Source organism: Dipodomys merriami, unplaced genomic scaffold (genome assembly GCF_024711535.1).
Source record: "Dipodomys merriami isolate MVZ:Mamm:240054 unplaced genomic scaffold, mDipMer1.0.p SCAF_104, whole genome shotgun sequence".
Classification (NCBI taxonomy): Eukaryota; Metazoa; Chordata; class Mammalia; order Rodentia; family Heteromyidae; genus Dipodomys; species Dipodomys merriami.
The window spans coordinates 3,833,901-3,859,671 of record NW_027202316.1 but is presented as its reverse complement, the minus strand read 5'-3'; the positions used below and the strand labels follow the sequence as shown (position 1 = coordinate 3,859,671).

Below are 25,771 nucleotides of genomic sequence, written 5' to 3'. Positions count from 1 at the left end.
TTCTTAAAATAGCCCGTGGTTCCTCTATAGGGGGCTCTTTCTAAAGAGGTACTTTGCTAAGGTACAAACCCAGCACTTCCTTCCCCCCACCTTACTGCATTAAAGACAGAACAAGGTGTGAAAACATTCTCACAAAAGCGTAGCCCACAATTAAAGCTGTGCTGCTTAGGTTGCTCTCAAAGAAGTTTTTCTTTCTTCTTTCTTTTTCTTTCTTCTTTTTTCCCCCCTTCTATGCTCCGTAGCATCCTGAATCTCTCACATGCTAGTTGAGCTTTAATAGGGTAGGGAGTAATGGAGAAGTCGTCGGATCTGTAATAGCTCTTCACTTGACTGCAGCCAGCAATAACAGCAGGAGCAGCCAGAGATAAGAGAGAGAGAGAGAGGAGAGAGGGAGACTGTGGATGTGGAAGAGAGGGAAAGAAGAGAGAGGGAGAGAGGGAGAGAGAGGACACACACTCTAAAGCTGCTACTTTTTTTTCCCTCCCCTTCACTCTTCCCCCCCACCCATCCTAGGATCCAATGATAGCTGGACAAGTCAGTAAGCCGGTGCTGTCAGTTCAGAGTGAAATGAATGCGGAGTTGAGAGGTGAGGACCAGGCTGCTACTCCAGACAGCGAGCTCAATGAGCCCCTGCTTGCGCCCGTGGAATCAAATGACAGCGAGGACACTCCCAGCAAGCTTTTCGGTAAGTCTGTCTAGGTATTTTATTCCAGTCCTGGGTTGGTGTCCGGGAGAGCGCAATCCGCCACCACCGGCCCCTTTTGCCTTCCCCTCTGTCGTTCATTCCATTTTCCTCCTAAGTACTAAAAAAGGAGCTTGGCGTCTTGCAAGGACTGAACCACCCTGGCCGGTGGCAGGTGCCTCTCAGGGTGTCCTCCAAACTTTTAAGCAGCAAGGAACTTATTCACTGCCTTTTTTGTTTGTTTGTTTTTTAAACTTGGCAAATATTTGCAGGCAGTTTCCTCAGAATGGAAATGCCTTGCTTTGAAGGAGCAAAAGAAAAGGAGAGAGAGAGAGAGAGAGAGAGAGAGAGAGAGAGAGAGAGAGAGAGAGAGAGAGAGAGAGAGAGAGAGAGAGAGAGAGAGAGAGAGAGAGAGAGAGAGAGAAAGAGAAATCAGGAAATCAGTTCCATTGTGAGAATTGGTTAACATTTATTGAATAACTATCGACTCGTTTTCGGGTTGCTTCGCAGCCTTTTGTTAAGGGGACAGAGCCGGAAAGAGTTATTATCTGCAGTCAAAAGATAGAGGGGAAAAAAACCCACCGGAAAAGTGTCAATGGAAGTCAGGCTATGCCAGGTAAACAAAGGTGGTGACGGAGAATTGCTCAGAGAAAGAGCACTGTGCACAGCACCATACACAGGCATGCTTCCTCCTTTAAGAGGGGAAAGAGTAGAGACAGTGGGTCCCTTCCCAGCCCTCCCCCAGCCCTCCCATGGCCCTTTCCCCTTTCATGTTATGTTAAGAGTCTCCTGCTAAACACGGAAGCAGCCCCAGGACCTTTCAGAATGCTTTGTTTCATAAACAAAACAAGAACAAGCAGAGTGCCACTCCAGCAAAGACATCTGTCATTCAAACCCGGGACACTAGTCAGGAAGGGGAGTGGATGTCAGGGCTGATACGATTCTCTGATGGGGAAGCACTTTAGGGTGCAGAGTGACATCAGGTTTCCAGAGCGATTGCCCCAGAAACACTGGCTTTTAATTACTTTCAAGTGTGTCTTGCTGTGTGCATATTAACGCACGTCTGAAAACACGCTAACCTGATAGAAATGTATCATGTCAGATCACTGCTGGGAGCTCTGGGGTTCAAAGACAGCCATGAGCGTGAACTCCAGAAAACAACACCACTGCATCGATTACCTTCATAAGAAAGTCACTAATTTAATGTAAGAAATGGGCTCATTCTTTTTTTTGTTTGTTTTTAACCTCTAGAAAGCTGCCTTGGTAGCTGGACAGCCCTTGGTCAGTTTCAACAGAGGAGAATCTCCTTAATTTCTAAATGTTAATTTAATCAAACATCAGCTAGGTGTGGCAGAGATGTTCTTTATGTTTTCCATCGGTAAAATCAGGACTTATACGGAAGTATAGAATAGATTTCTCATATCAAGAAATTCTGCCAAGATTTCTTTTTTTTTTCCTTAAATGCCTATTAGCTTTGATATAAATTTCCTAAACCTAGGTATTAATTTTGGAGCATTTTCATTCCAAAGGAATTTTTTGTTGTGTGAATTATCTATATATCGAACACATCTTGTTTTTGGAGGTCAGTGGGAGAAGTCAGATAAAATTGTGAATTACACGAAGGCAGAAGTGGAACTCAAGCCCTTCTGATGTTGAGTGTTAGCACTTCAACTTTAAGAAAGTAATCAATTGTGAGTTACACATAGTTGCAAATACTAATTTGTTCTAAACTTTGTATGCACTTTTAAAAAAAGGAAATACATTGTGTAAACGTGGGCTTTATATATCCCCAACTTGTTTTCTCTCATGTAAAACCACAGAAGAATAATTCTTTTGACTTCTTAGTTTATTTAGCTTTCTGCATGTGGGAAACTGTTCTGGATTGTTTTTTATTTTCTACTCTTCCTGACTTAACGTGTGTGGAAAAATGATCTTTGAGAAATCTGACAGGGTCCAAGAAATTTGAATCAAAAGTTCACTGAAAATATACTTAGGAGGCTGCTATAGCCTATGAAATCCTAATTTTTTAAAAATGATAGTGGGCTTTAGAAGGCCTTGAAGTTCATTTTGAAATTTTTTTTCAACTTCTGAATTGGTGAGAGTATGCAGGAAAACAATCTTCACACCGATGTTGTAGTTATTTGTATGGGCTTGATGCCCTTGGTCTCTACTTTCCAAACACCAGGTGAAATCTTTCCCAGTTTCCTGTGAGGTAGAGAACCAGTCAGCTGATTAACAGTATTTGGAAACTTGAGGTAAAAGTTGGAGCTCATGAGAGACGAGATGGTAGGCAGTGCAGTGAGGGGCCACTCCAGTGCTTTTGTAGCATTCAGTCACAAGGCCTGTGTGCTCTTGAATTTTTGGTTTGGTATTTTTAGTTTCCATAATTGACCAAAACTTTCTAGAATAATTCTCTCTGAAATTTTCCTTTGGTGACACAAAGTAAAGGCCATGTGTATGCTCTTTTATTTGACATGTATCTGTGCCGGTCTTTTATCTTTTGCGTCTACGTGTAGTTGTGATTATAAAGAAGAATTTGTGTTCTTCCTGATTGGTTGAGGGAATGTAGGATTTTCCCTATAATATAGACTATAATGAGTCTTCCTTCCTATAGCTATCATACTGTCTTATTGACAACTATGCTTCTCTAATGAAAGGTACAGATTATGCCAATTCTGTGCATCTTGATTTTTTCAGTTTCCTGGGGAGGACTTATTCAACAACAAGCCATAAGAGGAACTCAGATTTCCCATTGCACCTGAAATTTCAGAACAAATAGATTTCTTTGAAGCCTATTCACCTACCTGTGTCTTGTTCAAATTAGCAGTCCAGAGGACAAACCTGTTTCTCTCACAGTATGGCACCTTCAGCCTAAAACTGCAGGAGGAAGGCTAATACTGATGCCCTCTATGGATAAACAAAAGGAAATTCCAGAAACCATTGGGTGTTTTATGTCTCTCCTTAAATTGCACCTCCGCACTTAACAGCATCCAAAGGGAAACATACGGAGCCCAGTGTTTCAGTGCTCTGAGCTGCTCAGAATACCAGAAAGAGAAAGGAGAAAGCTATATGCCAGCCTAAGTAGAAAGTTCAGGAAAAAGGGCCCTAGTGTTTTTATAAAGTAATTACATCAGAGGTAATGCTTTGCTTAACTTGTACAGCCGAGGAATCTAAAGTACACTTAAGAGAGATAAATCCACATTTCATTGAGAAACATATAGTAGTTCTCTGCGATATCATTAAGTGGTATATTATTTATTCTTGGAAAGCTAACTAGCTTGGTTTTCAGCTCATACATGCACTATGTGAAGGGCTGAACCATGTGAAATGCTGTGGAGAAGCCCAGGCTTGTCTATTGGGGGCGATTCTCAGGGAGTCAGGGTCTGGGTTTCAGAGTGTGAGAACATGGGATCTAATGAGTTAATACCTGACTGGTTATGAACCTGTTGGAAACTATTCTCTAAATTGGCCTTTGGCCAACAGTTTCCAAGAGAAGAAGTTGCTGTGTTTTTCTAGTGACATTTATGGCTCTTGTGTCAATGTGGTGCTTCACTTTTAGTTATGCCCATCAAGAATTCAGTGTTCCACATTCAGACCAGTTGGATGCTAAAATTCAAATGGTAGCTCCAACAACTTGCTTGGGAAAATGGATGCTGAAATGATTTTTTTAAAAAAAGTAATATATATCCCTGGAAAGATGTCTGCAGTAAAGTTTTTCCATGCACTCCCTGCTGAAGAAGTGAGGCCTCATAAAACACACCCTAAATATTTTCCCCCATATATATTTGAGATGTGAAGGCTGAATTATGAACAGTATTTCTCTTGGGAGAATTTTTATTGTTTCAAGTTAAACCTCACAATTGCTTTTCTTCAAGTACCAGCTATGCTGGTGACTGAGAGGTTCCGTGGCTTTGCTTCTCACTTGTACTGGTCCTGTTCAGGAATCTGACACAGAGCTCAAAACCTTGAACTGAGATGAGAAGACAACAGTGTTTATAAACAGTGTACCTGAATTTTTTTTTTTAAGCTATGGTTAGTTTTTTTCCTATGCTATTGACATTTTCTAGGTTAGAAAAACTTGCATACAATGGTATTTGTGAGAGTGGGTGCTTTCAATGTCATTTATATGTGAACTATTAAAAAAGGGTTGAAAGTTAGTCCAGTGACCTCTCCATCTTAGGAAATATACCTCTGTATTGTTTCTCTTTTCCTCTCACTGATCTTTCTCACAGAAACATACATTGTAAGATTGTTTTCCCTCCAAATTGCCATCCAGTTGGACTTGATTAGAATTTATGGCAGTGTAGTCATTTTCAATGACAAAAAGAATACAGGACTAAATTGTCTGTCACCCCTTGAGATGGTGGTCTCTGCAGGTTAGCTCAGAGGTCACAGCAGGCCACTGGGGACAGCTCTCCAGGGAGGAGCTGAGTCTTGGTGCGTAACTAGAGCGCTTCATTGTGAGATCACTGTCTTCATTACTTTATTTAAACGTCTCTCTCTAGGTTTCAATACCTTGGGTATTCATAACATTCTGATAAAATATGCTGGAACCAGTAATCAGTGCAGAGAGCTGAAGCCCCAGGGGGATTTAGCTGGGAGATGAAACATCGTTGAGAGAAGTCTTTATTTAAAATATGGACCATGCTCTTACATTTGTAAAAGTTTCTATGCCAGTTAAAAAATGTGTGCCTTTTATTTTACTGAAGAATGTGTATTTTTTTTCTAGGAAAAAATATTAAAACAGCCTGTTTTTAAGACCAATCAATTAATATGAGTGATAGATTGTGTGCCCAACAGTTACTTGACAGCAAACAGTAGAAACCAGTATTTATGCAAGAAAGTGAGATGCATGATAAGATAGTTGTCAGATACCAATTGTGGTTTAATAGTCAAACAAGCCCTTTGTGTACTGTTATCTGACCTCTTCAAGGGAAATATGTTTCTTATATTAAGGAAGTCTAGTATACTTAGGGACTGTTTTTAGACAAATTTGATTCAGTAGAGGGCTTCCCCCATTCCCAGAAAACCATTGTAATGCTGTACTGTAAAGAAATCGACTTTAAATAGCAAGGAGGTATAAACGTTGGAATACAAATAAATCTAAACAGAAAGGCAGTGGTGTTCAAAGTTCTTACCAGATCCATCTTCAAGCCATGCTCATTTCTAAGAGGCACTTCAGAGAGATCAGTGCGCGGTGGGCAGCAGAAGATTGAAGGTTCAGTGGGAACCTTGGCAGTGTTTCCTTTCCTATCCTTTGCCTTAGGTTGGAGGGGGTTGGGTGAGCACGGCTCAGGCCTGGCGTCAGCTTAAAGAACAAAGTTCTTTCTCAAGTGTCCAGGGATGCTAAGTGGTGGGTCATGCATTAGCAAGTCAAGTCAAAGTGCTGATGTACCCTTACTTTTTTTTTTTTAATTTCAGTGGCTATGACTCTCTTATGTTGTGTTAAGTGGCTTCATAAACAGTAAGAAATAAGACAAGGAATTCAAAATTCATCTGAACACCATCGCTTTTTAAAGGATCCATCTGAGTTGTTTGAATGTTTCTGAATTAAAGGTTACCTGGAATTACTGTGTTTTTGTAGTTTCCTCCAGGCTAGTTTATGTCATAATTAATAAATAGAGGTGCATGGCAGCCTCCAGCTGCTGGGGCTCAGTTCTCCTGTAGAATGCCTTCTTTCTTAATTAACCAATTTAGCTATAGGGTTAGCATTATTCTTTTCAAAAACTGACCGAATGAAACTTCTCCCACTTCAGAAATAAGATCGAAGTGGACCATTTCAAACAAATGAAGTTTGTTTGTTATTACAGTAAACAGACAATTTGTGAGGGAACTAGTACTTTTTCTAATTGATGACCTTGCTGGTTTATGTTTGGGAATTAATAATACATCAGACATTCACACATTAAAAAGAAAGTAGATGTGAAGAGGCAGGGTAGAGTTCAGCTCTGCTATTGGGCTACTGATTATCAGACCTTCCTTGGGCACGAAGAAGAGAAAGCACATTTCTCCAGCTAGGCACCTGGTTCCACTTAACATGGGTTTGATTTTTTTTATGCTAAAGAGAAAGATAGCAAAGTGTTTATACCAAACTGGGCACCCTGTCAGGGGGCAATCTCTATAAAGTGTCCTGCTGTCAGGTTAATAAATTTTTAAGGAATATCCAAAGGCAGAAGCTTCCTGTGGCAATTGCCATTCTCTAGTGGATGGCTTTTTTTCAATATCCATCATCTCTGGAATTCTCTTAGTTAGGCTTTTCCTAGGCTGTGAAGTTTGCTGGTGTTTTGGTTTGGTTTGGTTTGCGTTTTTGCATGTCATTTCTGGCTTACGTTTGAAACACTTTTTTCCCTCTTGGGAAGAAAACAAATGAGAAAACTTTATTTTATTTTTATATGCCATTTACACCTTATCAATGTATGAGGTTGTAAATCTCTTAAGGCTGGGCTTTTCTTTTGGAATACTTTCAAGTAATGTTTGTATTAAGAGTTTATTAATAAAGGAATATCTGGGTATTGGCAATGTGTGTATCTGATGATATCTGATGATTAAACATGCTGATCCAACTCTTAATCTTTGAAAAATAAATAGATTATCTGAATCAGATTAAACAACACTGTGAAGCAGTTTTGTCTGGTGACTTCCGTTAACCTCTGTCAGGACACTGTCATGACCTAAGCAAAGTGGACCAAACCTGTTTAGTTTGAAATACAAGTCAGGAAAAAAAAATAGCATTCTATTTCTTTTGGCAAAGAAGGTTTGTCATTCTCAGAGAACTGGAAATAAACATTTTTGTAAACATTCAGAGGTAAAGATTTTAAACCACTCAAGGTACATAGACCTGAGATCTCTTCTTAATAGTTAGAGGATACTTTCTCTCTCTCTCTCTCTCTCTCTCTCTCTCTCTCTCTCTCTCTCTCTCTCTCTCTCTCTCTCTCTCTCTCTCTCTCTCTCTCTCTCTCTCTCTCTCTCTCTCTCTCTCTCTCTCTCTCTCTCTTTCATCTGTCCTGGGGCTTGAACTCGGGCCTGGGCACTGGCCCTAATTTTCTTTTTCTTTCTTCTTTCTTTCTTTCTTTTCTTTCTTTCTTTCTTTCTTTCTTTCTTTCTTTCTTTCTTTCTTTCTTTCTTTCTTTCTTTCTTTCTTTCTTTCTTTCTTTCTTTCTTTCTTTTTCTTTCTTTCTTTTATATTTTTCTGTGAAGGTGATATACAGAGGGGTTGATGTTATCCTAGGTAATAAGTACATTTCTTTCCCTTCCCTCATTTTCTCCAGTTTTTCCCTCCTGAGCGCCCCCCCTCCCCACAAGTTGTATAGTTCATTTCAACATAGTTACTAGTGAGCATCTGCTGCATTTGTTTACTCTTTGCCCTGATTTTTTTTTTCACTCAAGGCTAGCACTCTACCACTTGAGCCATAGTTCCACTTGCAGCTTTTTGCTGGTTAATTGCAGATAATAGTTTCATGGACTTTTCAGACGAGACTGGCTTTGAACTGTGATCCTCAGATCTCAGCTTCCTCAGTAGGTAGGATTACAGGTGTGAGCCACCAATTCTCTTTTATTCCTGGTGTATCCTATGAATGTCTATAGTTTATGTCAAATCCTAGAAGAAACTGGACACTCACACTTTTCTAACAGTCTTTCCTTGTTAGGTGCATTTAAGGTTGTATATGTAATAAGAAAATACTTTTTTACATAAAATTAGCTATCAGAAAAATGTAACTGATATAGCCCAAATCACTTTTATTGGAGGACTGCCATCAAAACTATTTGAAAATATAAAGAAAAATCATTGAGTGCAGTTAAAGAAACTAACTAATGTGATTATAAACAAATGAAATACTTAAAAGGTCTGTTGTACTGAAGAACACTAGAAATAGATGTTATTATGAAATCTGCATTTGTTAAGATGGTTTAAACTGTTTTTAGAAAACATCCAAATATAGCTTAGTCTCATGAATAAATGTTTAGACACTTCTAGTGTACCAATGAGCAGACAAGAAATTATTTAACAAGTAAAATATTTGTCCTATTTATTTTTTGACATCATCAACTTTTCTTAGAGTTTTATCTTTTCCTCTAAAATAATCAGTGGTTTTCATGTACTTTATGTACTTTCTAAACACCTTGTATCAAATTAATTTTATTTTAGTAATGAGGAGAAACTTCAGTTGCAACAAAAGTTTATGAATGACATCTCACACAAAATTTTAAAATAATAATGGCTGTTGTCCAATTTCTTGTTACCTTTTCTTTTTGTCGGTCATGGGGCTTGAACTTCTTGTTACTTCTATCCTCTATTTTTGTTCACCATGTTGCATCTCTCAGGTACTTTGAACATATCACGGATGTATGCACTGCTACCCATGGAAAACATTCATGGATGTATGCACTGCTACCCATGGAAAACATTTGTGGGCTTTTAATAGTATGTCTTTCCCCTTGCTTCTTCTTATAAGACGCTTCAAATTGTCTTACTAAATTTATAGGCTGTATGAATTTTCTCTATCAGAAAATTAATAAAGTCTAATTTATAATAGTAAGCTAAATAGCTCATGCTATCCATATGTCATTTAAATATCCTTCACCTATACTTTTGTGCATTTGAAAAAAATAGTTCCCAGATAAATTTATCAGAATTAAACAGCTGGCCCATAAATGATAATGAATTATCATAGTAATGCTTCTTCAGGCATGCTTGGGATAGAGTAGAAGTTCCAAAACCTTCTCTAATTCTGTTACTCACAAATCAGAAATTCAGTTTTCTCAGAATTTATGCAGTATAACTCAATAAAGCCTTTTGGGTTTTTTTCTGCACTGCTTTACTTATACAAAATATACATACACTTTAAACATATAAAAGTTACCTGAGCTAGATTTGGGCCTCAATATTTATCTATTTATGGATATACATATATTACATTTGAAACATCTATCCTTCAGTAAAAGGTATTTGTTTAATAATAAGCACCATTTTTGCTACATATTCTCGCAAGAATTGCATGTGTCTGAAGATCTACATTTACACACATAAAAGTCAAGGTAGAATGGTATAGAATATATAATCAAGAAATCACATTTTAACCATTTACTTTTAAATTAGTGTGGCCTTATTAATTTTCTCTTGAAGTTCTTGGTGGCCACATATGTAGTAGTTTGTCTTTTAATACTGACATGGGTAGATTTATTTTTATTTTTTTATAAATTAATGGTTTGGGGTAACTCAGTGGGATAAGGAATCATGGTTTGAGTAAAAGAAAGGGATTAATTTGATGTAAAAATGCAAGCATTTGAAGCTGTTTAGAATGCATGAAAGATTAGTATTGTAGAATGACTTTTTTGCCAAAATCAACCAAGGGTAGTAAAGAATTTTAAAAATCAAATGACAATAGTTTCTTGTATTGAAATAGGTAAAATGTTCAGTAATAATAGAGATTGAACTGTCCTATTTACAAACTGGAGTAGTTTTTTCCAAAACATTTATTTCATTTACAAAAAAAATTCACAGAATGGAAGCATATCAAAAAGGAAATACAATTTTTTCCGAAGAGATAAGTAATATTTATTAAATATTAAAGAACTAAGAGTTTTACCTAAATGAGGAAACACACACAAGGAGAAGCATAGGAAAAGTTACTTAAAAATATCATTTTAATAGCTTTACTTAAAATTAAATCTGTACACAACAGCATAGTCTGGGATGGATGAACATTTGGGACAAAATTCGTCTTGAATCTGTGGGACATCTTTCACAAACGTTTGGGAAGAAGTACACATCCCTGTTTTAAGCACTGATTGGCTCATTTTATTCTAATTCCTAAGACTGAGGTAGAAAATTAAGCTGAACCTAAGAAATTGTTCAGACTTCCAAGTAGACTGTTTTATTTCTTGTCTCTAGATTGAAACCTTTTTTCCCCCCCTCATACTTTGTATTCATAATTATATCCTATTGAGCCCATTGTGATCTTCAGGCAATCAGAAAAGCCTTAAAAATGTGATATCCCATTTTAAAGGGATTAATGTCTGTTGCTGCCTGCTTAAGAGCTGGTTGGATTGGAGCTGGCCTAGATGGTCTGCTACTGCCCCAGAACAGAGGCCACAAGTCTTGTCATCGGTAGTGCATCAATATGTTTTTATAATGATACAATAACCTGAACCTTGCAATAGTTTATGGTCCTTTTGAGAATTCTTATGGATTCTTAGAGTGAGGGAGGTCTAGGAAAAGATCCTGAAAGCTTTGACCAAACTTGGCTGGGTGACAGCACACTAACGGGACTGTTGATTTAGCTGCCAAGGGATCGGATGGACGGGGCACGTCATTAAACTTTTAAGTTAAAACAAAAGCCACAAGGCCAATGGTAGATGCCAGAGGTAAGGGATGCCCAGAGCGATGGCAGAAATTAAGAAGGGCAGAAGGGTCAGAGATGGGAGGCACAATTCAGCCAGCCTATTGTCCAACTCTATCTCCCATCCTCCTTAGAAGCAAGATTTTGTTTAGAGACGCTTTTGAATATTTTAGCACGCATGGAAAAATCGGTATTCCTGTATTTCCTTCCTTGGAATATGTCAGAGTTGATTGTTGCTCTTTTCATTTTTCCTGGCTATTTTTAGTCAATGGTAGATAAAGAACTTGAATTGTGAATCTGGTACCAGTGAGAGAGCAAACCAGAAGTGGCAGGGAAGAGCCAGGAAGAGCAAGCTGGCATCTAGACCCCTTAACATGTGTAATACTGCTAATTTCTATGGGCTTTTTAAAATACACTTCCACATGAGCTCTCAAAACCCATAAAAGTGTGGCATGTAAAGTAAATCGTTTGTCACTTTGCCGACGACCTGCCATATTTATTGTCAGGAGAAATGGACATTAGTAGTTGGAAAAGCAGTTGTTAAAGGCCAAACAATTTTTTAAAGATGGCAAAGATGAGCGAGGGTTTTTTCCTTTTTCTAACAATGAGCCACCCCTTCAGACATCAAAAGACAAGATAATAAGACACTTCAAGCACAATTCAAGATTATATTCAACATCTAAAGGCTCATCTCTTGTCAGTTTACATTTACTCTCCCAGGGATGTAATGCTTCTATCATCGCCCTGACAAGCTGATTCTGGCAGAAGGAGCCAGGCCCCTTATTTCATGTACTTAGGATGTTTTATCAAATAGCCCACACTCGCTCCCATTCAGCCAAAATGGGGGGGATAATTTGAAGAAGGTCATGCACACAAGTACAAAAATCTCATATTGATTTGTGTGATTAGAAGGCATTAAAATTGCACGTTTATGTTAGTTGCTGAGATGGCTTGTCAGTTTATTTGGTAATACACTTTTGCAGCCCAGAAAAAAAAATAATAAGAGGACTGAAAGCTGACATTGTTTGTTTTAATGTGGCCATATCTGAACATTTAGCAAGTGAACATAAAAAATAATTTAACGCTTTTAGCTTAACAATATTTGCAATTAGCATTTAACTAATGGAAACACCTAATGCAGTGTAAACAGCAAAAAAGAGCACTAATGCCTACCAGGTAGAATAAATATAGAGAGGATGTAAGATTATTTTTAAATACTTTTAAAATTGATTTCACATATTAAATATATAGATGAATGGTGACGACATTTTCAATATAAATTCAATTATGAGCCTCTCTTACAATGGTTATCAAATTTGCACTCTTTGAAATTACGATGCCATTGTATTTCTCAGTCTATACCATTTTTAGTATCCAGAGAGGGTTCTAAAGATTAAATAGGGAAAATGTTATCATTATTATTACTTTTATTCACTGCCACAATTCATCTTATTTCCTCTTTTATTCTCTAATAGTCACAAAGCTGCAAACGATCTCTTTTGGGGGGAAAAGGGGAGACTGGAGACATGCTTATAGAAGTTAGAGGAATAAATTCTACCTCTCAAAATAAAACAATTGAGGAAAACAAAACAATGATATCCTGGGAACGTATCTATATTGCATCTTTGAAATTACTTTTCTTTGAAATTTTCATCAACTCTCAGTGTCTCCACTTCTTATATTTCTCATCTTTGCTTTGGAAAACCAGCTTTGTTACTCCTAGGTCAGTTCCACTCATGGAGACAAAAGAATTGTAGCGCTGTCCAGTGAAATTATAGTATGTAATAGAAATGGAAACCAACAGTTTGTCCTGTTTATGTTTCTCTTTTGTGTGATCCAGTCTGTGCGTTCAACAATCAACAATGAATTCACCCATCCAACAAACATCAGTGGACTACCTTCTCTGACTGGGTGCTGTTGTTTCCTGGGGAGTTCCCAGGGCACACATCACACAGTGTGGTCGCCCTCCTCTCCCACTGTGACATGTGCCAAGGAAGCAAAAATGCACCTGGGGGGGGTAATATCACATACCGATATCACATACCAATTACCAGTACTTCATTTTACTTGATCACTTCTAGCATTTCTCCAGGAAAACTTTGTTTATTCCTTTCTTTTGTAGAGTAGGTAAAAGAACTAGGATTTAGAACTCAGGGCCCCGTTTGCTAAGTAGGTATTCTATCACTTGAGCCACTCCCCAGATCGTTTTGCTTTTTCAGTTATTCTTTTCAGGTTGGGTCTCATATATATGGCCAAGGCTGGCTTGGATAATGATCCTCTTACTTCCACTTCTTATGTAGCTGGGTGACACCATACCTAGCCCTCTTCAGGAATTCTTAACCTTCAAAGCCAAGCATATCAAAAGTCCTTCCTTGCCCAGTCGTTCAATATGGAAGAAAAAAACAAAAACAAAAACAAATATGGCTGCCTGCACAAGGGAGAGAAGAAAAGGTTATTAAGCACTTTGCGACCAACTACATTCACAACATTTTTACCTCAAAGTTAGTGCATCTATTGTGAGACACACTTCCTGTGCTTTCCTCATCCTGTCCAAAGAAAACGTGAGCTACAATGAGATCTTTAACTCCCTGTTTCCCCTCCCCCTATTCTTCTTCCCAGACTTTTGTTTATCTCATAATGCAACCTGGTGCTTCAATGCTTTGGCATTCAGGCCGCTTGGAATTGAGCCAGGCTCTATCTCTTGGTAGCTGGCTGGGCCAAGTCTAAAACACAGCGAGGCCTCAGCTTCTCCATGTCTCAGTGTGTTGATGGATGGCATTATGGCATAGAAAAGTTTCTAGGATGAAGCAAGTGCTTGGAATCGAACAAATAGCACACATTACTAACAATCGACTATTAATTTATCATATTTAGAAAGCAATTAATTTCTGTTTAGCACTAGGAAGCAGAAAACTAACATTAAAATTCTCAGGCCTTTGGCAATACCCATAAAGGAGCTCCAGTCTTCTGGGATTTCTTGGCTAAAGGAAAAGAAGTGCTGGAGATACTTTCCTCCTGATGACAGTGCTTTTGTTGCTGTTGTTGTTCAGGTGCAGCATCCATTGCTCTCTGCTGAAGCCCATTCCAGGTTTCCTGCTGTGTTACAGTGAAGTTGATTGGTGTTGAAGATGATAAGCAGAAGTAAGAGGCCCACACACAGGAAGTGCCTCCCTTACCTGTTGGCTCAATGTGTCTTTCTCAGTTACCTGGCTGCCTCAGCATTGCTAGTTTCTCTAGTGGGGATCCTCCAGGAAGTGGGGATCAGAGAAATATTAGCGATCAGAAAAGGATGGCATTTTGAATAACATCTGTTTTTCCCCTCGGTCTCCCATAAAAGCCAAACCTCAAACTAGATGGAGAGAATATTTTTTGCTTCAGAAAAGGATTTCAGTGGGTTGTGAGTTTTCTTTCATCCAGAGCAGATCTCTGTTTCTAAGTGGAACATTTCTCTTCCTGGCTTAGTTTCATGTTAAGCATTAGAACGGGAGTATTATTTCCTCAGGAATTTTTATAGTCAATCTTAATCAGAATTTTTCTAATCTTTAAGAATGAACACTTCATCTTTAAAAAAACAAAAGTAAGATTGCAATCTTAAAAAATGTATATCAATGCCACACTTCTAAGAGTTGAACATGGCTTTGAATATTTAAGTTGTTTAAATACACAGGAAGCCATGTTTGGGAAGAAATATGTTATTACTTTTAACATTTAGAAGTTCAGGTTGAGATTATGAAAACTTATTTCCTTTTGTATACACCAGAGTAGTCATAATCATTTCTGTCAGGAGAATAACATTTCTGTTGTTATTGTTACCATGGTAATGTTTAAATGATATATTTATGCCCTTGCACATTACTTAGAAAGTACTGGCATTTCAAAAACATATAACATATATCAATTCAACAAATATATAGTGTGGTTGAAAAATTAATTCATGCTTTTACCTTTAATTAATGTACATGTGTATATTAATATTAAGTAGAAGAGACCAACTCTTGGTTAAGCCATGGCAATAACCACTCCTTTTATATACTGTATCTATTTGAGAGTTTTGACTTCCCATCTGAATGTATAGGGTGTATCAAATAACAGCTAGGGTAGCTAGATACCCTAGCTGTTATTTGATCTAGCTGTGGTTTTTGCCATTGGGTAACTCAACTTGGATTTGTCTCCACATGGCTGCCCTAGAGGACAGTGATGATGTGGAAGGATGATGCTGGTTAAAACGCAGACAATATTGTACCGTGTTAGGGGCTTATATTTTATGGAGGGAAGAAAACAGCCCTAATTCACACTGTGATAGGAGTTGGGCCCAGAGTAGGTAACTAAGCCTCATGCAGCTCTAATATGCCATTCTCACATTGTTCCCTTCTAGCTGCTCTCTGAGAGACCTTCCAATGGGCATTGCATTCTCAGCAGAGTCTTACAAATTTGGAATTTTATATATTTATTAAGCTTCCAATCAGGATTGGTCTTTTCCTTCCTTCCTTCCTTCCTTCCTTCCTTCCTTCCTTTCTTCCTCTCTTTCTCTTTTTTTCTCCTCCCCTTCTTAGAAATTTCTCTTTTTTTTTAGGTTTCAAGGTAGTCCAAAAATCTTCCCTCAAAGTTCTTAAAACTCCCATGATTTTTGACAATGCCCCCATCCCCTACCCTCCCCCCCCCCCCACTGCCATGGCCGCCACTGCCCAAGACTGTACAGACTGGAAGAGTGGGATAGGAAAGGATTTTAGTTAAAAGCAGAAAATTTCGACATGCTTTAGCAATCATTTGCACAGTGTGGTAATTCTGGTTAATAATGTATGTGAAGCCCAATTGTATGTTTCAGAAGTACCAAAAGAGATGTTCAATGGTCTTACCACAAAAGCATAAATGGGGTGATGTATGTATGTATGTATGTATGTATGTCAGAGCAATACATTGCACCCCATAAATGTGTACATTTGATTATCAATTTAAAATACAATCTGATGAAAGGGTTTGTACCTTACCTTCTTTACTTGAAACATGAAAATGGGCTTGTTCCTTCTACAGTTTTCTTTAAGCAAATGTTCCCATGAAACCATCAAAAAATTGTATACTACCTTTTGGAAGGACACCTGGATCTTCCTCTTCTGATCTTGCCAAGATGCATTTCCCCCTATCAGCTGCCAACCTTTTAGAGAAAAATCTATAGAATCTATATAGCAGTATATTGTTAGCCAGTATCACCCCAATTCCAATGAAGTGAAGGGGTCAGCTGTTAGTAATCATTTAATATCTTCAATTGTCCTTAGAGCCACTTATAATAAATGTACTGAGAGGTTAATTTTCCCCCTAATTAACACATAGTAGTGGATGTGAGCCTGCCTTCCTTCCCCTTCTTGTGGTCAAATGTTTTGGCTAAGCTCCTTGATTTCCTGCGTTGCAATGAATCTTGCTTTCCCTTGGGTTCCAACTGTTCCCTCATTTTTTTCCACCTCTTTTGCAGTCACTTCCAGTATTTGCCTGGTATTATAATGTCTTGTGCATTTGTCTGCTTCCTGTGCTGGGTAGCAGGCCCCTAGAGGACAGATAATGGATCTCGCATATATTAAGTGCCAGATAAATGTTTTTTGAATTGAACTGCTTTTGAATTGGATGTTTCTGGACATCATCCACACTTGGTAAATACTTACTGAATATTAAAGGAAAATAGACTCTACCCACAGGAGTCTACTATCCACCTCAGGACAGAAGGAAGAATGCATGTGTGTATGTGTGTGTCGGTAAAATATTAATAACAACACACACACAAAGAAGTGCTTAACATGAGCCAAGGCTTTATTGGATATATTTGTATGAAGTATCATGCAATGTTCTGAGAATATGGTCCTACCGTTGACAGAGCCAGTCCCTGTTTTCATGGACCTTATCGACAATATGAACTCAAATACTAAGTCAAGATTGTGTAGAAATTGGGGCTGGGAAGGTGGCTCAGTGGTAGAGTGCTGGCCTTGAGCTGAAGAGCTGAGGGACAGCGCCCAGGCCCAGAGTTCAGGCCCCATGGACCCCCCCCAAAAAGAAAAAGATTGTGTAGAAATTGAGTAACTTACCATTATAAGATGTGTTCTGAAAGGAAAAGCCAATCTGTTGATTGATTGATTGATTGATTGATTGATTGAAGTGCCAGTCCGAGGACTTGAACTCAGGGCCTCCCTCCCTTTCACCCAAGGCTGGCACTCTACCACTCAGGCCACACCTCCACTTCGAAGAGAAGGGCCAAATACTGTTTCACTCCTAAATACTGTTGTTCACTCCTAGTGAATAACAGGGGGAAACTCACAACTTTGTAGGTAGACAAATGGGTGCTGTCTCCTCGAGAGTAATTCTTGAATTTGGTGGTCCAGTGACTGAAGGAAAGCAAGAGCAGCCTGACATGGTGTTGCTCTCAAGACCTTCATGTTTGATTTCTGTCTTCTTCAGAGAGCTAAGTTCTTTTACTTGATTCTGTGAGTTACTCCAAACACTTGCAACATATTCTTTTCTGCTTTACTACACTACAGTAGATTCATGTTACGTGCAAGTGAAGAACCCTATGCTGCCATGTTCATGATGTCTGGGATGTGTTGAGATGAGGATTTAGAAAATCTACTTGCAGAGCAGAGTAGATTAGATATAGGCTGGTGTTGTGGTGCACACTTATAATCCTAGACACTGAGGAAGTAGAGCAAGAAGATCATGAACCTGGACAAAAAGATAACCACACTTGCTTTCAAAAACAAAAAATAGAAGGGCTGGTGGGAGGGGAGAGTTGTGGATCAAGTAGTAAAGTACTTGCCTAGCATGCACAGGGCCCTGGGTTCAATGCTCAGCATCATAAAACTAACAGCAAAAATAGAACAGAATAGTGATGCCAATTGGGCCCATGGCATAAGCAAGATAGGACGAGTTGTGGTCAGCCACACCTTCCTCTAATGGGAAGTAAAGATTTAACCCTTCCTGGGAAGAAAAGGGCTTGATGCTGGTAGTATGACTGGCCAAAGCTGAAGTCTGCCTTCTCAATTTGCCAAGTTGGCACAAGCTGGAAGGAAATGACCTACACTCAAAGTGTGAGAGCCACCTCTCATCATCCTCGCGCTCACCCTCATTCCCAGCCTGAGCTCTCCTCTTTCCCAACACCAAGTGTTCTCTACTAAACGTTCCTTGAGATTCTACTGATTCTTGACATGCAAATACTCTTGTTCCAATTAGGTGTGGTCCTATTGTACTCTGCACCAACCCACCCCTCACTTAGAGACATACACAAGGATGTTCATTTCGTGCGTAGTTTGTCAATGTGTGCAGGCTTGAGAGATACAATGCATTTTTCTCCTACTTGGTGTCAGCTCTAGTAGTCCAAAGTCAGGGGCTGGAATTACCTGAAGGCTGTTTTTGAACATGGTTGAGGATTGATACTGTGGATTGGCTGGAACCTTGGCTAAAGGGGTCAGCCAGAGTATGCTTTGGCAGGAAAGCTAGGCTTCCTCACTGTGGAAGCTGAGAGTTGTAAGGGCAAGCAGTGAAAACAAAAAACAGGTAGGAGAGGACAGAGAGAAGAGATGAGAGGGGAGAGGAAAGAAGGGAGAGAAGAGAGGCAGCAGAGAACAGCAGGTGGAATCTGGCTTGCATAAACTAGAGTTTACCTTGGAATAGCAAGATTAGTTTCTCTTGAGTAGAATTAAATCTTTAAGGCTGTCCAGGATTGAGGGAAATTATCCTCTGTATTTTGATGAGAACCATGTCAACAAATTCATGAGCAAGTTTTTAAATCACCACAGAGTAATATTACTATGACATCTAACCATCTATTCTTTTTACTTTCTAGTAAATTAAAATGAGTAAATGCATTAGGGAGTATCCTCCTATTATTGAATAGATAATGTAATGGATGTTGTTTGAGGCAAAGTTAAATGGAGGACATTTACTCATTTACTGAATAGAGCTTAGTATCTCCTAGCTATTTGTATGTTTAGTTCTACTGAAAGTTACCTTTCTTTCATCTGTTTTATTTTCCTCCTACCAATCAAGAGGAGTAGTTTAGATTTTGGAAATTGGGTGTATACTCAATAATCATGAAAAAAGACAGTTTTGTTCTAGGGTATCTGGAACAGATGGAGGAAGGAACATGGAATTCAATCTCTCCACGTTTATGACAGACCATTGGTTATAGTCAATGAAAGTAGATTTCCCAAACCGAACATATTAAGTTCAGTACATTTCTCTTTGGTAATAACAGGCAGAAATTTCAGCTATAATAAACCCTTTCTGAGCCTTTATGTCTACCATAGGCAGTCTAGAGAAGAATAAACCAGCCCAAGAAAGTTGGGATGTTTGAAGGTATTTCATGTAATTATTGCTGTTTTAGAAGAGTACTTGTACCATAGTTTTTGTAAAATATTTTAAAAATTAAATGAATTCAGCCGGGCATTGGTGGCTCACACTTATAATCCTGGCTACTCAGGAGGCTGAGCTCTGAGGATCACGGTTCAAAGCCAGCCTGGACAGGAAAGTCTGTGAAACTCTTCTCTCCAATAAACCACCTGAAAACCGGAAGTGGTGCTATGGCTCAAGTGGTAGAGTGCTCACCTTGAGCTGAAGAGTTGAGGGACAGCACCCAGGCCCAGAGTTCAAGCCCCATGACCAACAACAACAACAACAAAAAAAGAAAGAAAGAAAAGAAAAACAAAATTAAATGAGTTTGACATCTGATAATTGTTTTAACTCAGAATACTTTTTGTTGGGTCATATCTAGGAGACTTACTCTCCAAGTACCTTGAATTCTTAGACAAGTTGATTTCACTTTCCCTAATATAATGTCTAGAAAGAAAGGTCATCACAAAGAAGAATGAAGTATTCTTGATACTTTAGACAAAGGGATGCCCAAGTAATATATGAGGTTTTGGCTCTATCAAACCACGTTTGTTCTAGGATGCAGCAAATTAAAATCTACTCAATTTTTTTGTGTTACTCAAACAGTGGGCTGACTGAAAAAGGTCATAAATTGAGCTTTGAACTCTTTTCACTATGATGATCATGGTGGTGATGATGGTGATGATGAAGATGATGATTGCATGGACTAGAATTTTCAAAACATCAGTGTTCACAGACACCTTGTAAGGTAGACACATCAATATTTGGTTGCTAGACCTGTACCAAATAGTTTATAAAATTAACAGCTATTGATTTTCTCCACTGCTTAAAGACTTATGGTGACTTCTGGCTGATTGTAGAATGAACTTCAAATTCCACAGTACAATTCTTATGATACAGATGATGCTACATAATCTATAACCTAACATTATAGCCATGGATTATTATCTAGAATAATTATTATTAATGAGAATAATCTATAGCCGTGCTGTAATAAAACATTTTTATAGCTTGCTTATCTGTGCTTACAATGTTTATATGGAAGCTATGTATGGCAAACAGTTTTTTATATTCCAAAAACCTAGTTTATAACACTAGCTTAGATAATTATGAAGTATTTTATCATATGAATATAGCATAATTGGACAGATAGACTGCTATCAGCTTTTTGAATTGAACATTTTTGTAGCCAGAACTTAATTTACATCCTTAATTATTTCCTTAGGATAAATTAATAGAAGTCAAATTAGGAAATCAGTGACTATGCATGTTTTAAGGCTTTCCAGAAGAATGTGCATTCATATTTATATATCCAGAAACAATGTTTGAAAGTGTTTACCTTTTTAATAGTACTGGGGTTTAAACTCAGGGCATTGTGCTTTCTTGGCAGATGCTATAGACAGTACCCTGCCTTGAGCACCAGTTATTTTGAAGATAGAATCTCTCTTTCTGCCTGGACTCTCATACCAGGCCAAGGTACACCTGTTTTAGGCTTTGTATTATAGATAACAGGGACATACCACCACTCAACTTCTGATTAAGTAAAGATCTCACAAACTTTTCTTTCTGTATGGCCTTCAACTATGATTTCCCAAATTTAGCCTCCCAAATAGCTAGGATTTATACATGTGAACCATCAGTGCTAGCTATTCCTACATAAATCTGATTCTTATCATTGTTTTTATTCTTAGAAGATAAGAAATAATGTTCTCTTTATCTTCAATTACTAATTAGATTTAAATAACCTTTTGTGAGTTTCAGGTATTGTCTGAATTCCTATTCTTCATTTCTGTTCTTAGGAAATCTAATTTATTATCTCATGCTTTTCTAATTGTTCTATGCTCTTTATTTCTTATGCTCTTTGTATAAAAGGTAACTGTTTTAATTTTTTAAGTACTTTATAACCTTTCATTACCTGGTAGATAAGCACTGCTAAGACACATTGCCAAACGGATAGTGGGAAGATGTTTTGTTTTCAAATAAACAGCTCCCAAAGATAAACAAAATATTTATATGTGGTAAAGCAGTTAAATATTGGTCCTGGGAACTGAATCCAAGGCCTTGTGAACCCAAAGCCTGTGTTCTACCACTGAGCTACATCTCTAGCTCAGTAATTGTTTCAATCAGGCAGGGTCTTAGCAGAGAAGATCTGGAATACTCAGATTGAGTAAAGTGAGGAATGTTTGGTGAATAGTGATATTTACAAAGTTTGGATCCAGTATAGAGAAGCAATCACAAATACTAGTGGAATATCTCCAACTCAAATTTATAACACGATGTTCTTATCACTCAGGGACCCTAATTTTCTCCTTTGTGTGTAAGGGATTACCTTTGTTTGAGAGATGCAATCATCCCAGGAAGACCCTATGGGAAAGGTAAAAGTGAAAAGTACCTCTTGCCCTTGACAAAACCCACTTGAAATGGAGGGCAGGAAATAGCTTTGAAATAATCCATGTAGGTAAGCCTACAGGAACACAGAGCAATGGGATAAAGGCTGGAATATAACATGCAGGGACAAATGGCTTCAGCACAATGGAATAAAGGTCTGATTTTAGAATCAATCTCAATTCCCCAGCTTGCCACTTGACAGTTATTTATACTTTAAATCTGGACCATGAGTTAGTACTAACCTCATTTGCCTATGGTGCTGAACGGAACACTTGGCAAGACTTGGCATATAGCATAGGTAGTATGCATGCAGTTGTGAAGTTAGGAGATCAGTAAAGAAGCTCAGATGTTTTCTTTTTCTTTCCCTTTTCCCTACTCCTTTAATAGTTCCCACTTTGACCCTTGTTGCTAGTTGAGATGTAGACTGGGCACACACAGTGTAAATTACCAAGGACCAACCCTAACCTTTCCCTCAGTCCTCAGCTGGAGAGTTCATAGAAATGGCTCCCATCTTACATCAAGATAGATGCAGACCTCCCTGTGTGTCCATTCCCTCTGACCTCTGACCCAGGTCCTCTCTGAGATACTTTGTCATAATGCTCCAGCCTAGCAATGTTCCAACTCCGACATTAGGGAATGTGCCACCGGGGAGTTTTTCTAGAATCCCTCTATTTTTTTTTCAGAGAAACAATCAGATATAACAGATGCATCTTCATTCCCTTATTCTCACATTAACTATATGAGATTACTCTCTTACATCTATTCACATCCTTTCATTTCATTGTTTGTTTTCTAAACAAACCTAATGCCAAATCATTAACCCAACAAAATAAATAGATGGAGAGATTTGTGTATTGTGGATGTGATAATACATATTCTTTGTTGTTGTTGTTGGTGGTGGTGGTGATGGTGGTGGTCATAGGGTTTAAACTTGGGGCCTGGGTACTATCTCTGAGGTTTTGTGCTGAGAGCTAGTGCCTTACTGTTTTGAGCCACAGCACCATTTCTGGTTTTCTGGTGGTCAATTGAAGATAAAAGTCACATGGACTTTCCTGCCTGGGCTGGCTTTGAACCATGATCCTCAGATCTCAGCGTCCTGAGTTGCTAGGATTACAGGCGTGAGCCACCAGCACCTGGCTAATACATAGATTCATCTGCACTTTCTAGAAATTTGTAACAAAAAAATACATATCTACTTTTGGATCACTAGTATAAGAGGTTCTTAGTCAAAACCAGAAGATAATGTCAAATGAATAATTGGTAAAAAAAAAAAAATATTTTTCTGGACATCCTTAGTTGCCTTCTATTGGAATTCCTAGTTTTGTACTAATTATGACTTTATGAATGAAATGAGAATTACAATTTGATGCTAATAAATAGAAAATCACTACATTTGTGTTTCTTGGTATTGATCCAAGATGCTGCTCTTTAGCTTAAGATGCTATCTCGAAGGGAATAAATAAAATATTTCTGATGGATACTAATGTGGTGTGACCACACGTACAAGTGAGACATTCTTTCTACTTGCTTACTGAGCATTTCAGCTTGCTCTGTAAAGTCAATTCTTCCATATGAGCTTCTAATATTTTTAGAATTGCTTAGTCTATATTATATTTTAATGACATGGGATAAGTGTTGGAGAGATAGACTTAGTGGATCTCTTATGAAGTAGCAAATGTCCATGATACAGGTGACAACACAGATGAAGGCATTCTTTTTGGTCAGTTGTGGGGCTTGAACTCATAGCCTGGGTGCTGCCCTTGAGCTAGATGAAGGCATTCCAATGTGAATTGATGATTCCAGAGAGCTCAGAGAGGAATCTTGCCAATCCAGGTTGAGCTTTCCTTAATTTTATATATATATACACACTCACATGCACACACACACACACACACACACACACACACACACACACACACACATTATTATCTTTAAGTAGTTGTACAAAGGGGTTACCACCCATCAAATCAGTTCCTTTTTTTTGGTCGGTCGTGGGGCTTAAGCTCTGGACCTGAGCACTGTCCCTCAGCTCTTCAGCTCAAGGCTAGTGCTCTACTACTTGAGCCACAGAACCACCTCCACTTTTCTGGTGGTTAACTAGAGATAAGAGTCTCATGGATTTTCCTGCCCGGGCTTGCTTTGAACCACAATTCCCAGATCTCAGCCTCGCGAGTAGCTAGTATTACAGGAATGAGCCACTGGTGCCAGCTCAAATCAGTTTTAAGGGCAATGCATCTTGCTCAATGTTACCCCTTTCATTTTATTCTCCCCATCCCTCCCAGCCCTATCCCTCCCCTCTGCTTTCCTAGACTGTAGCTAGGTTTACAGGCATGAGTCATAGGTGCCCAGGTCAAAGAAGTGATCCCAAAGAAGCTCCACTATATCAGAGGACGCACATGGCATAAAACCCCTTCACTCAATTAACTGTGGGTAGTATTTTGGTGAGTGTGGAAACTGTTGTCACAAATTCCTTTTGTCTACTCTTTTTTCAGTACAGTTATTCTATAGGCAAAGATAACTGCAAGACAAGGAAAGAATTTTTTAGTTAAAAGAGAAAAGGTATTTAGGCTCTGTTACCAGTGTCAAGTGACTTCATAAGTATCCACAAGAAATTGCTTAGACTGTAAGAATTGAATGAGCTTTCTCCCCTACTTTAAAAAATATATCCATCCCCCACCCCTCGAGACCAATTATATTCACCCAATCAGTGTTTTCACTTGAAAAAGTTCGTAGATCAAATGAACAAAAATGAAACTTGACTAGCACCCTGGAATATTAATGAGAACTGACTATGTAGCTATGTAATAAGTGTGTGTTTAAAGGGTTTGTGTTGATTAGCAATGCTAATCAGATTTCTAAAGTTTCAGGTCCCCTGAGGAAAGACTACCATTCTACGCCTTTGTGGATTCAATATTTATATTTAACCCCTAATCAACTATTCTTGGCTTTTATAAGACAGTTGAAATGTCTGAATTTTAATTTTATTCTTAAAGGAAGAAAATATTTCCAGGGGATCAGAAAACTTGCACAGATATTCTGCTTTCATCCTTGTGTAAGTTTGGATATACATGACAAAGAAGCAAAACACTTAAAAAATGATTGGGAAAATTTCTGAAATATATCATTCTCTTGAACTTAACTAAGTAACTATTCTCAGGAAAGGCCCCTTTAAGTCTCTAGTTCATGAAGCTAAGTTTCCATTATTGTCTGTAAAAGCTCAGAGGTGAGAAAGCTCTCAGGTTTGGTTTAGATTTTATATTGTATTTTTTAAAAATTTTCTTTAAGCATCAGGAATAGAAAAGAGAGTCACTGTAAGTAAAATGAATGGCTAAAATTTGCTAGAACCTTGAAACACTACCAGCAAACAACATAATCCTGGGGTTAAGAATCATGACTACAGGAGTCCACCATGCTTTCTTCTCAAATAAAAAGTAAAAATCAGAGGATATGCAAGGAGAGGGAATAGTTAAGGAAACAGGATGTTTTCACCAAGTTATGCTGAGGAGTCAGGAGCTATCAAAGATGGGGTTCTGAAAAGCCTAGCCACTGAACAACTCACCATCATCTAGAACCCTAAAAGACAGTGAAAATCATCCTGTCATTTTCTTACATTTCTTTTGATTGCAAATTGGCTCTTCATTGACAGTCTTAGAAACACTGCATCTTTACTTTCTGTAAACTAGGAAAGTGCCTCATTTCCACAAAATCCACCCTACACCAAACTTCCATTCACACCACATGGAGACATTTATCAGAGAATTGCTCAACACATCTGTTTCTCACGTGGTTCAGTACTATGAGCCACAGGGGTTCACTGAGGGGAAGCCCAGGTGGAGAACAAGGGACAAGTACATGCCCACTATGGAGGAAAAAGTGTCAAGTAAGATGCTCTCTGTCTAGGTCCAAGCATAGTTTGAATATTCAGAGCTCAGTGGGTGTGTCTCTTAAGAAATGGCTTTATCACTGGAGTTCATTTTCCTTAGTGTCATCTTAT

General features: G+C 38.3%; 1 protein-coding gene across 2 annotated transcripts in view; it reads left to right on the top strand.

Moving 5' to 3' along the window:
* Positions 1-25,771, top strand: part of Pou6f2 (POU class 6 homeobox 2) — a 400,415-nt gene that overhangs the window by 69,154 nt on the left and 305,490 nt on the right. For both annotated transcript variants that reach the window (XM_069998484.1, XM_069998492.1), the window contains exon 2: positions 514-685. In XM_069998484.1, coding sequence (XP_069854585.1) covers positions 514-685 — 172 coding nt within the window. The remainder of the gene's footprint in view (positions 1-513; positions 686-25,771) is intronic.